The following is a 16133-nucleotide window of genomic DNA, read 5'->3' as shown; positions in this document are numbered from 1 at the left end:
GGGATCTGGTCCCGTTTCATGTCACCCCATGGCTGGGTGCTGCCAATGGCCCCACCCTGGACCAGTGCTTTGGCCTGCTGCAGCACCCGTGATGTCACTCCCCCATGCAGAAGGGCCTGTCTGACGGCTCTTCACGGCGGGCCATGGCTCTGCCTGGCCCCCCAAGTGCCCAATCTCACTCTGGCAAAGCCCCAAGCAGCAAAGCTACCGTGTTTCCTCCTCATCCTCAGAAGGGCGGTGGTGAAGGTCAGCACGGTGACCAAGAGGAGAAAGCCCAGGACGACACAGAGGAGGAGGAGAGTCCAGTTCGAGAGGGCCTTGGCTTCCCAGCACAGTGGCGCAGCTGTGCCTGGCAATGGGGTGAGGGGAGAAAGGGAGGGACAGACAGATGGACAGACAGACAGACGGCAAGTCAGAGAGGCGCACGGCACAGGGGAACTGTCACTAGGGCCTGGCATAGGGCCCCATCCCTGCTGATGTCAGGGGTGTTCCCAGCACCGTGCAGGCCCCTAGCTCGGAAGCTCTCTGGGGGCAGGCCATGGGCTGACCCATGAGCCCCTTCCTGGCCCCCCAAACTTGGCATGGGGGAGGTCACAGGAGGGTGGCAGGTCCAGCTCCCTGGAGCTCTCCCTGCAGCCCTGACCCTGCCGGTGGTGCCATAGTGGGGGGAGGCCTGTGAGTGCACGCCATGTAGGGCTGTGCCCGGGGTGGGGGCGCTGGGTGGGGCAGAACGCCTGGCGCGCTGACAGCAGGAACACAGGAGGAGCTCAAAGCCAAGACCTCGGCTCTCGGGGGGGATCCTGCTGAGGGGAGAGGGACCTCTTTGGCTGCCCCCTCTGGAGAATGGGTGCCGCCAGAGGAGAGCTGCCCACGGTGCAGTGACCCTGGAGAGGTTTGCCCTACAGGCAGGGGTGGCAAACATCCCCTCCCGCTCCAGTGGGGGAGGGCTCGTCTCGGATCCGGAGAGAGGCACTGCAGGAAGGAGGGGAGGGTCTGCCCCCCAGACACTCACTTCTGGCATCTGGAGTCATCATCTCCGTGGAGGGCACAGCAGACGTGTTCAGCAAGCCCAGCGAGCCTGGGGAGTGCCACAGACAGAGGAAGAAGAACAGTCAGTGGGGCTGGAGGGACAGACCCATTCTGGGGTGGAGACCCTCCCCTCTCTCACTGCCCCACCTGTCCCCTGAATCGCCTCCCATGTCCGCCTCCTTCCCTCCCCTCTCCTGCCACCCTGCCCATGTCCCCTGGATCACCCCCCACATCCGCCTCTTTTGCCCCGTCCTACCGCCCCATCCATCCCCTCTATCGCCCCTCATGTCTGCCTTCTTCTCCCTCCCACCCCCCGCTGCGCCGCTGGCATATGTATGGACATGTCTCCTTCATGGTCTCAAAGATTACAATGTGATGTTACTCTCTTCTCCCTAGCTCAAGCCTTAGCGGCGTGTGTTTTTTCTCCTGAGAGTTGCAGGTTCGATCCCTGCTCGGGTCTGTCTGGGTGCGGGTTCAGTATGTGACGAGGCAGCGTTACCATTGCAGATCACGCCGGCAGCCTGGGACTGGTGGCACAGGTTAAAGTTGTTGTAGTGCCATCGGCACCAGGACAGTGAGGGCTCAGTCCCTGAGCACTGGTAGTTCATCCTGCCCTCCTGTGTGTGGTTGAAGCTCAGCTTCCGGCCAGAGGGGCTGCACCCCAGCCACTGGCACAGCACGCTCATCTCCTCCTCGTACCAGGTCCCGTCGCACACCGTGTTCCACACACCACGGTAATAAACTTCTACGCGGCCAGCGCAGGCGTCCTTGCCCCCCGACAGGCGCCACTTCTGGTGCTCTGTGTGGGATTGGGGGGCAGCAGGTCAGCAAAGAAGGAACAGCCTCGGGGTCCCCACTCTGATGCAACACAGACATTAAGGAGCTGCCCACGATGGAAGTTTAGATCCTGCTGGAGGCAGGAGGGATTTACCCCTTCCCCAAGCTGCCAGAGTCTAATTTCATTGCCCATCCCAGACAGACAGAGACCGGAACAATCAACCAGACAAATGGACATATAGGAGTGCTCTAGTGGACAGACAGAGAGGAGCTCTCCACTGGATGGACAGACACACAGGAGTACTCTGACAGATGCACAGGAGCTCTCTAATGAACACACAGACAGACAGAAGCATTCTACCATACAGAGAGACAGAGACGAGCTCTCCAATGGATGGACAGACAGACAGGAGCACTCCTTCAGATGGACAAGTGGACAGACAGATGCTCTCCATCAGACAGACAGGAATCCTCCCCTGGACAGAGATGGACAGTAATGTTCCACCAGACAGACAGAAGGACAAGTGCACTCTTCTGGATAGAGGAACAGACCTGAGCACACCACACTGGCATCTTCCTTGTGGCCGCAATCATGGCTCCTCTCAGCTGGACAGTCCCACAGTTGGGATTCATTCCCAGCACAGCTCACCTCATCCAGGTGGATGGGGCCTGTCCCTTTGTGGAAGGAGGAGGCCACTGGAGCCTGGATGGCCCAGCCGCACTTCAGCTGCTGACATACCACCCTGGCGTCATCCAGGTCCCAGGCGTCATCGCACACTGTGCCCCAGACACCGTCCACCTCGATCTCCACACGGCCCTCACAGCAACTGCCCCCGCCAACTAGGCGCACAGAATGGGAACCTGGCAGAGAGGGCAAAGGGGGAGTGAGCACAGCTCAGAGATGGGCTCTGGGAATGGCAGAGAGAGAGACAGGCACAGGGAGGGAGAAAGGGAAAGGATGAATGGATGGATGAAGAGATGTGTATGGGGGGTGGATCTGCTCTCAATGGATGATAGGTTATGTATGGGGATTCATAGATTCATAGATTCCAGGACTGGAAGGGACCTCGAGAGGTCATCGAGTCCAGTCCCCTGCCCACATGGCAGGACCAAATACTGTCTAGACCATCCCTGATAGACATTTATCTAATCTACTCTTAAATATCTCCAGAGATGGAGATTCCACAACCTCCCTAGGCAATTTATTCCAGTGTTTAACCACCCTGACAGTTAGGAACTTTTTCCTAATGTCCAACCTAGACCTCCCTTGTTGCAATTTAAGCCCATTGCTTCTTGTTCTATCCTTAGAGGCTAAGGTGAACAAGTTTTCTCCCTCCTCCTTATGACACCCTTTTAGATGGATGGATGGAGCTGGTGTCGATGGATGGATGAATGGAGCTGGTGTCAATGAATGGGTAGGTGGATGGATGGATCCATGGAGCTGGTTTCAGTGAATGGGTGGATAGATTGGTCTCAGCTCCATCAGCCATTTAATTATCAGGAATGTAGCACGCAGGGGCACTCACCTGGGATGCTGCGATGGAGCTCACAGGCGGAAGGACCTGCTGGCCCCCTCATTTTTCTAACCTGCAAGGTGTGGAGGGGCAAGACTCCCTCATGGGCCAGAAACAGGCAGCTGGGAGGGCTGGGGTTTGGCCAATGGGCAGGGGTAGAGCTGGACTGGCCTCACCATGGAGTACGGATGGCTGATGGGGATAGGGCAGCAGCAGCGAGAGGAGAGCAGCCAGCGTGCATGGATGGTTTCCCATTAGAAGCTGCTGATGGCTAACCTGGGCTCTGCGAGACACGGGATGGATCTGTTTCTTACCTGTGCAGGTGACGCTGGCCGGCTTCCCATTACAGCACAGCTCTGACACATTGCACTGCTTCCATGTGCTCTCCAGACCCACACAGTGGATGTGCAGGAAAGGGCAGAGGTTCTGAGAGGACAGGGTGGCTTCCTTTGTGGGTGTTGACCTAGGCGGGCACACAGGCCTGGGGGTGGGTTCAGCTTCTGTCTCCTTTGCCTCCCCACAGTGCAGCTGTCTGCAGACCACGTGGGAGGCCTCCTTGTCCCACATTTCCTGGCAGATTGGCATCCACCGCCCATCATGATGGACCTCCACGGTACCACTGCAGCGGCTGCTGCCATTCACCAAACGGACAGATCCCTCTCCCAAGAGGCCTGCAGGGCAGCACACGTTATTTCAGAGATAATCCATGGGATGGGCAAGATGGGTCAGAGCCATATGGGATCCTGCATAGCGGGGTGGCTGCCCATAAGGGGTGGGGCAGAGGGCTGGCTGCTCATAAAGGCATGGGTCAGCGCTCGGAGGGGCATAAAGGCTGGGTGTGGGGCCCATAAGGGCCTGGTGTGGGGCAGTGCTGTGGAAGCTGGTGCAGAAATCCCCAGCTCCGGCAGAGGGCGTTGGCTGGGCTAAGCCATGTGACTAACCCCTTGCTCTTTGTGAGCGATGCTGAATTCTTTACAGGTGGGATAGGTGCACCACACGCTGCCGCCCACGCTGCTTCCTTCCTCTTCAACCCAAATGTCACAGACGAGCGCGTGAGCGCCCCACGGTGATCTCAAAAAAACAACTCTGAGCTACGGCTACAGGCCAGCTGGTCTCAGCAGTGAGGAGACCCACCGAGGGACAAGGAGTGCTGGGCGGCTGTCATGCATAACCTGAGCACCCCCACCTCCCCACTCTCCCTTAATATCAGGGGGTCACTGTGCTACTGCACGTCCTAACCTGGGCACCCCCATCTCCCAGTGCTGCTGGAGCCGCTTACCCATCACAGCTTTTGCTCCATCTCCTCGCTATGATGGAGTCAGTAATCCCACCCTTGGCAGACCCAGCCTGGGGCTAGAGATCCAGGAGACTACAGAGTCTTTGTGTCCATCACCTTGATTAAGGACCCACCCTTGGTGTCTTCTGCCCCAAGTCCTGTCCTTTCCATATGGAGAGGGACACACTGAGCACAAGGGGGCTTCCCCCAGCCTGCCCGCTGTGTCCTCACCTGGCTCTGCAGACGTGTTCCTGTGTCCACCATGTGTGATGTTCCAGGGGACGGCAGGAGACGTTGTATTTGCCTGGACTGGAACAAACATGGAAACTGTTAGAATGGGATGAGATCTCTGTCACCGGGGTGACTACTGAGATCCAGAAGAGGAAACCACCCCAAGTAAATGTCTAGGCCTGGGCTGAATGGCTCCATTCTGGAGAAGCATCCACAGACTCTGGAAGCTGATCTTAACGTGGGGCCAGTTCTCCAGGTTACTCAGCGACGCTAGCGATCTCAGGAGACCAAGCAGTCTAGCTGAGAGCTTTCGGGGACCTCTGGCCAATGTAAGATTCCTAGCCATGAAAAGAGCTGAGGGATCTCTGGGCCATGAGCTATGCTAGAGAAATGAGTGAGGTATAAATGCCTGGATAGATGGCTGGACAGACAGAATCAAGTGCAATAGAGTAGATTGCTGCAAATGTGGAGCCAATCTGAGGGTATACACCACCATAGTGCTTTAGCGTAACCACTCACTACGCCAATGGGAGGGGTTCTCCCGTCGCTGTAGTTAATCCACCTACCAGAGAGGTGGTAGCTGGGCTGATGGAAGAATTCTTCCATCGATCTAACGCTGTCTAGCGCTGTCTTAGCTATGTTGATATATGTTTTCAGAGGCCTGTCATTTCTTTCTTGTTCGGTGGGAAGGTCCCACGCAACCAAATGCATCAAGATCCAATAATACTGTGGGGGAACACATCAGTCTGATGAGCCCCAGTTAGCTGAAGGTCTTGGAGGACACCTGAAGCCTTCAGATGATCATGGGACTCAGATCACCTGAAGAGCTCCTAAACTTCATAGAACTATGGATAAGTTCCCAAGCTCACCAGAGCAGAGCTCTCTGAAGCTAATGAACCCAGCCCTGGGCTATTCTTGAGCTTCGTAACAGGAGTTTGCTTGGTTAGGGCTCACCTCTGTGCACGTGTTATAGGGAGCTCGTGAAAAAAACAACAAAGCCCAACTGGGGCTCTGAATTGCTGGGAAAGTCACGGCAGTCGAATGGCACAGCTGTGGTACGGGGAAGTGACATGGCAACCAGCTCCCGGAAAAGACTCAGCCACTAAATGTCTGTCGATGTGGCTTCCCTGAGAAATGCTACAGCGAGCCCTGTGCTGACACAGCCCGCACATCTACACCCCTGCCCTTGCGCTCCAACGGCACCACGCCAGTATAAATCAACGTAGTGCCATTGACTTCACTAGAGCAGTGATGATTCACACCAGGCAAGGACTTGGGCTGGCATCCCTTTCCCTCTGTAGCTCCCTCCAGCTGGGATGGCCTCCTTCTTTCCAATGCACCCAGCAGCCGGGCTCTCCTTCAAATCCCCCTTCCCAGGCCTCTCCCTTCGGCCCTGTCCCGCACTCACCATCCTCCTCACTCCTCTCATCATCCTTCGACTGAGCTCCCGGTGCGATCTCACCATAAACAAGCCTGTTTATGTGAATGGACAATGGGATTCCTCCCTATATCAGCTCTAGCAAGCCTCCTGCCAACCCCCACCATTTGGACCAGACTGTGGTACCCTTTATTCCCACTGAGGCATACCTTGGATGGCCCACTGACAACGTATAGTGACCCAGTGGGAGTAGGGGCATCAGGACCCAACCCTTTGCTTTGATATCCCATCCCTTCATTCCCCCATCCACTCCAACCATTTGAATTTTGTCCATTTCAGTTGTAAGCTTTCTGGAGCCGGGATCATGCCATGTCTGCAAAGGGCCTTGCACAGCAAGAGAACAACGTGAGGAATAACAGCAACTGTCAATGTCTCATCATCATAACAGCCCACTTTACAACGACACAATGACAGACAACCTGGTAGAATCTTTCTTTTTCAGACTAACACGGCTGCTACTCTGAAACCTTTTCAGACTATTTCCTGATCTGCAGAGCGTCTCCTTGTATCTGTTTTTGCTGCCCCCCCTCTGACAGTGTCCACCGGCTCCTGTTTGTACTGCACCTACCACAATGGGCACCTGGTCTACGATTAGGGCCCCTATGTGCTAGGGTAACACAAATAATAATCAAAATAACAATAATTATAGCATGGAGGGAGGGGCCTTCCTAACCAGATCTGGGCAAATAATGGATTTTTTGATTTTCTGGAAATTCTGAATAATTGGACCCCGGGGGGTGGGGTGCGGGTGGGGGCAGGGAGGGAGTTGATTCAGTTTGAACCAAAAACAAAAAAATTCTGCAAATCAAAATATTCACACAGAACTATTTTTCATAGAGTCATAGATTCCAAGGCCAGAGGAGACCACTATGACTATCTAGTCTGACCGCCTGTGTAACATAGGCCAGAGAACTGCCCCAAAATCATTCCTAGAGCATTAAAAAAAAAATCCAATCTTGATTTACACATTGCCAGTTTGGGGTAGAATGAAATGTCTGGATCATTTAAAAATGGTTTTGATGTTGTTTTTTTTTTAAACATAAAATTAAAGGAAAGTTGGAAGAAAAAGTCATTTTGAACCAAAAAATTGAAACGTTTCAATTTTCTCTGAATTTTTAAAGTGTATTTTTTTCCTGACTGAAAACGATTTGGTGAAAATAACATGAACTCATTAAAGGTTTTGGAGTTACTGAATTTTCATTGTGTGCCAGAAAAAGTTGCCAATGAATAATTTCACCCAGTTGTGTTCCTGACCTGTGCTGGTCACCAGTGTATGCCCTGGAGCATGAGGATGGAGACCCACTCCTCAGATCATTTCATCCTAGCAAGCAGCACTGCAGATGCTATTCTAACTCAGACAATCCTTCTGACAAACTGGGGTTAGACTTTAAAGGATGCAAAAGTACCTGGCAGAGACCAGGGAGATGAAGTAGTGGGTGAGCTCTGGGGTTTATAGGAAATAACCCATCTTCACATTGACTGGAAATCCAGTCCGTGCCTTCCTGTTTGGCATCTATTGCTATTACCCTCAGTCTCCTGTGAAGGACTTCTCCCTGATTTCTAGCATTTTAATTATGTTCCTCTACCCCTTTCTCCCATCCCAATGCTCTGGCACCTTGTTTGTTTAAAGATCGGGGCCAAAGTTATCTTCCTTATTTCTAAATTGTATCCACATTGTGCCACTCCATTTCCCTGCTTGTTCTCTCTGTTCTGGATGCCTCACTTTCTTTCCCACAATCTCCGAGTGAGAGCCTTCTCCTTTGCATCTGCTGCCAGCTTTCCTATAACTCTCCACTGAATCATCTCTTAACTGAAAGCGCTTCCTTCCCCTACCATACTAATGATAAAGGCTCTGGGAAACCAGCACTCAGGACACTGAAAACCATTCTAAGGAACAAGGTTATTAGAGAAGAAAGGATGGAATACGGGGATAAAAACCTTCCTTTCCCCATCTGGTCTGTCAGTTCTTCAGGGCCGGAAGTGTCTCTCACTATGGGTTTGTGCAGCACCTAGCACAATGGGGATACAGAACACAAATACTAACAACAACTTATTACACACCTTCCTGGCATCACATAGTGAGTTTCCTGGCAGCAAGGCATGAACTGCATGCGGTCAACAGCCCTGTATAGAACAAGAATCGTTCCTGCACAAATGCAGCCCGAGCCACCCAGGTGGAAATGATCATTTCTGAATCTTTGAGATTCACGACCTCTCTGAGTTGACTCTACAGCATGGAACAGAATCTGCTCCTGCCTCCCCGGAAACATGCTGCACTCAACAGGGGGTTGCGTGCACACATGGCAAGGTAGTGTGAGCACCAATACATCTTTGAGGATTAAAACAAAAGCAGGGCTCTCCCAGTGCCTCGCCTCTTTGCCCTGGGGGGGAAGAGGGACAAAGACAGCAGCGACTCGGGAAATTGTTCTGATTCTGCTGATGAGGAACTGAGACCTCGCGTTGGCTTAGCCTGTCTGTGTCCCTTTGGGCAGAATTCGGAAATAGAGTGCACAACTATTCTTGGCCTTGTTTTCCTCCACACGCCAGGCCTGACGATTCATTGCACACACAAGAATTTCCTGAATCCTCATAGCTGGAAATGACTGATCTCTCTTTTCAGCTCCACTTAGCTTATTCTGGGGGTACTGTGTCTTTCATTTTCTTTCCCTCCTTGTTATTCCCACCCGTAACAAGACTTTCCCTTGCTAGGACTTTCGTCGCCCAAAGATCTTTAAGACCGCAAATGCATAAAGTCCTCCCACACGCTAGGATAAGTGTCATTATCCCCAGGCAGGAGGCCAGGCACAAGAACATAAACTCACTAATTAATTAACTAGTTAATAATTAAGAGGAGCTATAACTGAGTGGTTAAGACGCTTGATTACAACCCTCAAGGACATGGGTTTGAGTATTGCTTGATCTCACTCTGAGAGGCCACCTCCAGTTCATCAAGCTGCAAAATGGGTAGCTAGCCCATTGGGTTAAGGCAGCCAAAGGCAATTGGACATGATCACTCCTTTGTGTGTGAAACTGACATGCTTTAACTGCGTCAGCCTGATGAGCCATTGACTCAGGGGAACTTTGACTGTGCCGTGAAAACAAGCCTGGAGAGGTTAAAGGCCTGTTCCAAAGTTCACTACAGTCAGTGGGAGCCTTTCCATTGACTCCAGCGAGCATGGGATCATCTCTTAAGTATTTTGCCCAAGGCCTAACTCCGAGCGAGCTCCTGACTCCCAAGCCTGGGATTTCATTCAGCCTCTTCAGACCATTCTGCTTCTGCTGAATGGCATCCCAGCGGGCTCAGCAGAGTCTGAGGACTGAAGGGGCATTTGCACCAGCTGGGGATCTGGCCTATTGACTCCCATGGAGCTGTGGCTCATTTACATCCACTGAGGATGTGGCCCATTGACTCCAATGGAGTGACACAGCTTTACATCAGCTGGGGATCTGGCCCACTGGGCTTACACGGGACTGCAGAAAGGTGCTACTCAGCATGAGTAAGTCTATGAGACGCTACCTGTTTTCTGTAGCTTAGCAGCACAGCCCAGAGTAGATCCTATTTCCTGCTGACTTCCCTGCCCTCCCCCATATCACCTCAGTTCTCCAAAGCCTTAATCTCTCTGCACCTGCATCTCTGCATAACGGCCCCTCGAGCTCTGTGCGACAGATCAGCTAGGCGCAGACAGAGGCTTCTTTTTGAGAGGAATCTACAGGAGCTGGAGCAGGGCCAGGCTTGAAAAACCATGGCTTGGCTTTGACCCATGATCAGAAGTGGGAGGCGGGATGTGGACTAAACCAAGGTCCAGGGAATGGAAAAAAGGAATCTTAATTCATGAATGTTCATGATGTGCTTGGATATGATGAGTGACAGAGAAAAGCCAGTGAAATAAACACATGCAGATGAACATCTGCAGGGAGGACGTGTTTACGGCATATGCCCCATGGAGCTAATAGATCATTATCATCATTATCCGCACTTCTATAACCCTTTTCACTTAAGGCTGTTGTATTGCTTTATGTTTTTTGTCTTATTACCATGATAATTTATTATTATTATTGCTGATGATTGAAAATTTCCCACTGAAATGTTTTTCAAATGGAAAACTCGGTTTCTGACTGATTAATTTGTGTGTGCATGGAAAGTCTCTGCTTTCCTTTTTTTTTAAATATCTTGTCATCAGAAAACTGAATTTTTTTGGCCAAAACCCAAAATTTCATAGATTCGTAGACTCCGAGGCCAGAAGGGACCAAGATGATGGCCTAGTCTGACCTCCTGTATAACACAGGCCATAGAACTTCCCCAAAATCATTCCTAGAGCAGAGTTTTTAGCAAAACAACCAACCTTGACTAAAGAATTGCCAGTGCTGGAGAATCCACCACGACCCTTGGTAAATTGTTCAAATGGTTAATTACTCTCACTGTTAAAAATGTACCCCTTAGTTCCAGTCTCAATTTTCCTAGCTTCAACTTCCAGCCATTGGACCGTGTTCTACCTTTCTCTGCTAGACTGAAGAGCCCATTATTAAATATTTGTTGTTATAGACTGTGATCAAGTCATCTGTTAGCCTTCTCTTTGTTAATTTAAATAGATTGAGCTCCTTGAATGTATCACTATAAGGCATGTTTTCTAATCCTTAAATCATTCTCGTGGCTCTTCTCTGAACTGTCTCCAATTTATCAACATCCTTCTTGAATTGCGGATACATGAACTGGGCACAGCATTCCAGCAGTGGTCACACCAGTGCTAAATACAGAGGTAAAATAACCACTCCGCTCCTCCTCATGACTTTTGGCTTATGGTGGCAGCCGCACTATCATCTCAAGTAGTTTGGAATGCTGTGAGCCAGATCCCTGGCCTTTTCTCTGCGCTGTTCAGACAAGGCAAAGCAGCCAGAACTTGCCCTAAAGGAAAAGCTAGGAGATTTATCTAGTGTGCAGGAACCCCCAGGTGGCAAAGAACCACCTGCTCCCCAAGTCAGGGGCAAATAGGGGTCTTGCTTAGGGTGGGAGGGAATAGGACCAGGAGCATCTGTAGAAGTTGACTCTTGTTGGTGGGCACACAGAGGTTCAGAGATTAAATGACTTGCTCAAGGACTCATAGAGAATTAGTGGCAGAGTTCAGAATCAAGAACTCTGGATATCCAGTCCCTGTTCTATATGCCAGACCAGCAACTCTCAATTAATTTTTTTTGGGGAGGTCGGGGTCTGTGACCCATCAAACAGCTGAAAATTCATCCATGTTTCAAAAGTGATTGTGACTTAGATTTTAACCAAACTACAGGTGCAGCATGACCAATCCAAGTGTTCAAAAAATAATACCCCCCATCAAGAAATTGGCCTAAAAATCATGAGATGTAAAAAAAATAATCTATTTTAGGTTCTTTAGATTTGCTATCTCATTTATGAACTTTTTGGTCACATTTTCAAGCTTTTCTCCTCAACTGTGAGCGTTAGCAACTTATTTTGCAATGAAAGCTGAGATTCTCCCCAAATAACATGACTCCAGGAGCTCGGAGTTGAAGAAAAACAACTAATTTTGCAAAACTGGCAATCAAATCATGAGAATTGACAACCTCACTAGAACCATAGAGTTTAAGGCCAGATGGGACCACCAGATTATCTAATCAGGCCTCCTGCAGATCACAAGCCACCATCATCCCCTACCACCTGCACATTAAACCCAGCAACTGGAATTGGACCAAAGTCTTACAGCCCACAGGAGACTAGTCTGTTATGTGCCACAGGCAGAGAATAGGAAGGACCGAGGTGCCCCAGTGTCCAAGGCCCCCGCAGAGGCAGGGAAATGATTAAGTGAGATACACCCAGATAATCCTGGCAAGTGACCCCCATCCACGTGCTTCAGAAGAAGTTGAAATCTCCACGGTCACTGCCAATCTGACCTGGAGGAAGACTTATTCCTAAACCCACAGGTGGTGATCAGTCAGACCCTGAGCACATGAGTAAGCATGAGCCAACCAAGCACCTGAGAGAGAAAATGGTAGGTGCCACACCTCATAGCCCTCTGAACCCAATGTTCCATCTCCAGCCATGACCATCCCTGATGCTTCAGAGGAAGGAGATACAAAACCTCCCAGAACACACTATGGTGGGATCCCTTCCTGCCCCCTGCAGGTGGCTGGCTGAAACCCTGAAGCATGAGTTTTAGGAGCAAAAGACATAAACCGAAGTGAGACCCAGAGCTCAGGAGCCAAGCCCCACACCACCAGGCAACCCTGTCAAACAATCACACTCATACATTAGGCCAGCTCTCTCTTAAAATGAATTAAGAGGTTTGCTCCCACAACTCCTATGGGGAGGCTGTTCCAGAACAACACCCCTCTGATGGTCAGAAACCTTCTAAATTCTGGCCTGAATTTATTCATGTCGATGAGGCACATTGGGTCAGATCCTCTGCTGTGGTGTTGAACTGCATAACTCTGTTGAAGTTGGTGAAAATCAGCTGAGGATCTGACCTTGCATATATTCGTTAGGTTGTCAATTCCTTTCACTTAAACGCCACTAGAGATGTTGGAGAAGGGGGAATCCATGGATGACTTTCTTCCCGTCTTTCATCGAAATGTTGAAATTTTCCAAGCAGGGACAGTGTTTCCCTTTTCCGACCAGCACTCACCCATCTTTTGTCAAAATCAAAATCAGAATTTTCCACCCGGTTCTAACCACAACCCAGTTAGGATGGGTCCTGACCCACTTCTGGAGGGTGTCTCACAGGCTGAGAACCTCTGCATCTGGTGGTAAGCTACTCCCTGGCATGCAGCTAGCTACACTTGGACCATCACTATATAGACTAGGTTTGGGGGTCCCTTGCATTTTCTCTGCTCTGTTGCCCTGTGTAATCAAAGTGACCAAATAATTGACACGCCACAGGCCCTGATCCCACAAACACCTAGTATGGGCTTCACATTAACCATGGGACAACTCACAAGCTTCAAGTTAAGCGGGCGCCTGTTTGCAGAATTGGCACCTGGTTTGTTGTGACTCAATTGCCCTTCATGCTCAGAGTGTTTGCCAGGGGGAGGACAAAGAAAACAGCTATTTAGGTTCCTAATTCCCATCAACCTAACTCCCAAGGTATTTAGGGGCCTGATCCTCAGCTGGTGTGCATCAGCATTCTTTGGTTTACACCAGCTCGCAGCTCTGACCCACGCAGGCAAAGCCACATGGAGGGGCTCCAATAACCCAGGCATTGCATCCACACAAGGCAATTTGTGCGCCAGGCTACAGACACACTCTGGAATCACACTGGAGCCCCTGCTGGGAAGCAGAGTGAGACTCTCCAGCATGTTTAGTTTAGTCCTCCTCCTCGGGGAATCACAAGCGCTAACCCAGTGAGTCGCTCATCAGGGAGAGTGGCTACAATAACCCAGTGACACAAACAAGTCAGCAAGCTGAAGAGTGAACTGGGCAGCCGGGCGCCCCCCATTTAAAACGCCCTCGGGTAACAGTCCCAAATGGGGCAGTGGCACAGTCCTGTGTAGCCTGGCCCCCCTGTTCAGGGACACTGTCATGTGTTAGATACGGGCTAATGACGCGATAAGAGTCTGGAAGGATGGACAAGGGGTCCCGTGGATGGGGGACGAGGGAGTGGGAGAGATTGCTTCCAGAAGTCAGCTGTGCTGAGACAAGGAGTTACGGCCTGCCACTGAGAAAGGAGACATTGCAGCTACGGGTATAAAAGCAAAACGGACTTTAGAATGGTGAGGTCAGCTGGGCAGTGGAACTAACCAGCCACCCAAGCACGGAGGAGGTTATCCCAGTGGCCCATGTCGGTCAGAGACTGCCTAGGTTATCCACTCCCTCCTCCGACTCCTATCCAGCATCAGGTGCAAAGACCCAGCTCTGTCTGCTGACGGGTTTCCAGGAGGAGAGGCATTTCGGAGGTGGATCCATGGGAGTATAAGCAGTGTCACATTTGCTCCTCACATAACAGGACCAGAACCTGTGGCAACAACTTCTGTGCCCTGCAGCAATATTAATGTAGTTGATCACCATGGGACACCCGGGGTTCCCATTCCCCACCCCCACACAGACAGACATCATGGTCTCTGTCCTACACTTCTGGCTGCCCCTCTCCCTAGCTACTCCTGGACTCTGGATCCCTGACCCCCTGCTGCTTGGCTCCATGGATCCCGTCCTGTCACCCAGTTAACTCCCCCTTGTTGGGAGAGCTGCTGAGCAACAGGCAGCTGCTGGCAGGTCCCAGCTGGTCAGGGAGCCAGAAAACAAAATGCCGGGCGCGTGGCTGCAACAAAATGGCCGACTGCACAGAGGAAATTCTGAACTCCAGAATCCCTGAGGCCTGGCTGAGGAGGACGGGGCAGTTCACACCACGTAAAGCTATTTTTTCAGGCTCTGGGCACACTCAGGTAAAGCCTTCACGTGCCATTTCTTTTCTCCAGAGCCATCCAGTCTTTAGTTCTGATTTAAGCTGTTGCCAGTAGCTTCGGGTCACAGAGCACTGGGGGGCGGGAGGGCGGGGGAATCAATCACCAGCCATAGAGAATTCCACTGAGATACTGTCAAGCAAGGAAACTGACTGGCAAAAGCAGACTGACTAGAAGAACTAAAAAGATACCAGACAGTAATGTCCATCTCTGCAGTAACTGTAGTGAGTACGTCACACTGCAAAAAACCCCAGCAGCCACAAGTCTCAGAGCTCGGGTCAACTGAGTTGGGCTCACGTTAGGGGGCTAAAAATTGCAGTGTAGATGTTCCGCCTCGGGCTGCGTCCCAGGCTTTGAGACCTTCCCTCCTCTCTGGGTTTCAGAGCCCGGATTCCAGCCCGAGCGGGAATGTCCACACGCCTATTTTTAGCCCTGAAGCATAATTCCAAATCAGTTGACCCTGTAGTGTTGAGCCCTGTGAGCCTGAGTCAGCTGCCTCGGATCTTTTTTTGCAGTGTAGATTCTGGCAGGGATTTCTGCACTGGTGACACTCAGTTCCCATCGCTGGTGTTATTCTCATGACCCAAAGGGTTAGAAACACTCTTCTTTTTAAATGACAGTCGTGATTCTGGAGCAATGGGGTGAATGCCGGGACAGCGGAACCCTGGGATGCAAGCAGGGGCTTTGGTTGTAACCAGGTGAGACAGGACCAAACACAGCAAAGCAAAAGCTAGGCTAGAGAGCAGGAAATTGCCTGCTGCAGGCGAGATCTGTACAACTTTGCAATTACCCTTCAAGCAAAGTTCAGTTTATACTAGCTGAGGATCTGGCCCATAGTCACAAATTTTCAAAAGCAGCCACTGACACCGAGTGCCCAGTGTGAGGCTGTGTCTTAGCTGCCACAGCTCCAAGGGTCGTCCGAGCTCAACAGTTCCAAACAACAGGCCTAAGAGGTGCCCAGTCGGGCACCCAAAAACGGAGTATGTAGCGGCCACTTTTGCAGCTGTCAGAATCCGAGATGGAAGAGCACTTGCACGCCTAATTATTAAATTCACCGATGCCGACAGACTGTGCCCTTAGAAAATGGCAGGTGGATGCCCAGCTGTCTTTTGGTTTGCCGGCAGCTGCTCTAATTCGTGCCCGCAACTGATGGTGCATTAAAAACTGACAGCACCACCAGCAAGGCTGGTTTTAAAAAATCGGGTCACTTCATCCGTTTCCAGACAGCTCAGGACTAGCCCCTGCTTCCTTGAGCGCTCTGTTCACTCCAATTATTCCAAGCAACAGGACTTCCCCTGGGAGGCAATTCCACAGCTTAATAGATCTCATTGTTAACATCGCTTTATTTTAGGCTAAACACTCTTATCTCATTCCCTCTGGGTAAGTTATGCCCCTGGGGCCTTGTATCCTTTTAGTTTTGTCTCTTTCACTCTAACCTTGCTGGCTTTCCCAGGATCTTTGTTGA

The 16133-nt window shown here is 51.0% G+C and overlaps 1 protein-coding gene across 5 annotated transcripts in view; it reads right to left on the bottom strand.

Annotated features, from left to right (window-relative positions):
- CD6 (CD6 molecule) overlaps window positions 1-16133 on the bottom strand; it is a 32791-nt gene that overhangs the window by 12295 nt on the left and 4363 nt on the right. For all 5 annotated transcript variants that reach the window (XM_065591781.1, XM_065591783.1, XM_065591782.1 and 2 more), the window contains exons 2-7: window positions 4828-4905; window positions 3635-3991; window positions 2359-2667; window positions 1529-1828; window positions 1013-1078; window positions 209-349 (exon numbers count right to left, since the gene is read on the bottom strand). In XM_065591781.1, coding sequence (XP_065447853.1) covers window positions 209-349; window positions 1013-1078; window positions 1529-1828; window positions 2359-2667; window positions 3635-3991; window positions 4828-4905 — 1251 coding nt within the window. The remainder of the gene's footprint in view (window positions 1-208; window positions 350-1012; window positions 1079-1528; window positions 1829-2358; window positions 2668-3634; window positions 3992-4827; window positions 4906-16133) is intronic.

This window comes from Chrysemys picta, chromosome 4, assembly GCF_011386835.1.
Source record: "Chrysemys picta bellii isolate R12L10 chromosome 4, ASM1138683v2, whole genome shotgun sequence".
Taxonomy (NCBI): Eukaryota; Metazoa; Chordata; order Testudines; family Emydidae; genus Chrysemys; species Chrysemys picta.
Note: the sequence above shows the minus strand (reverse complement) of the source record. Positions and strands in the feature narration are given on the sequence as shown.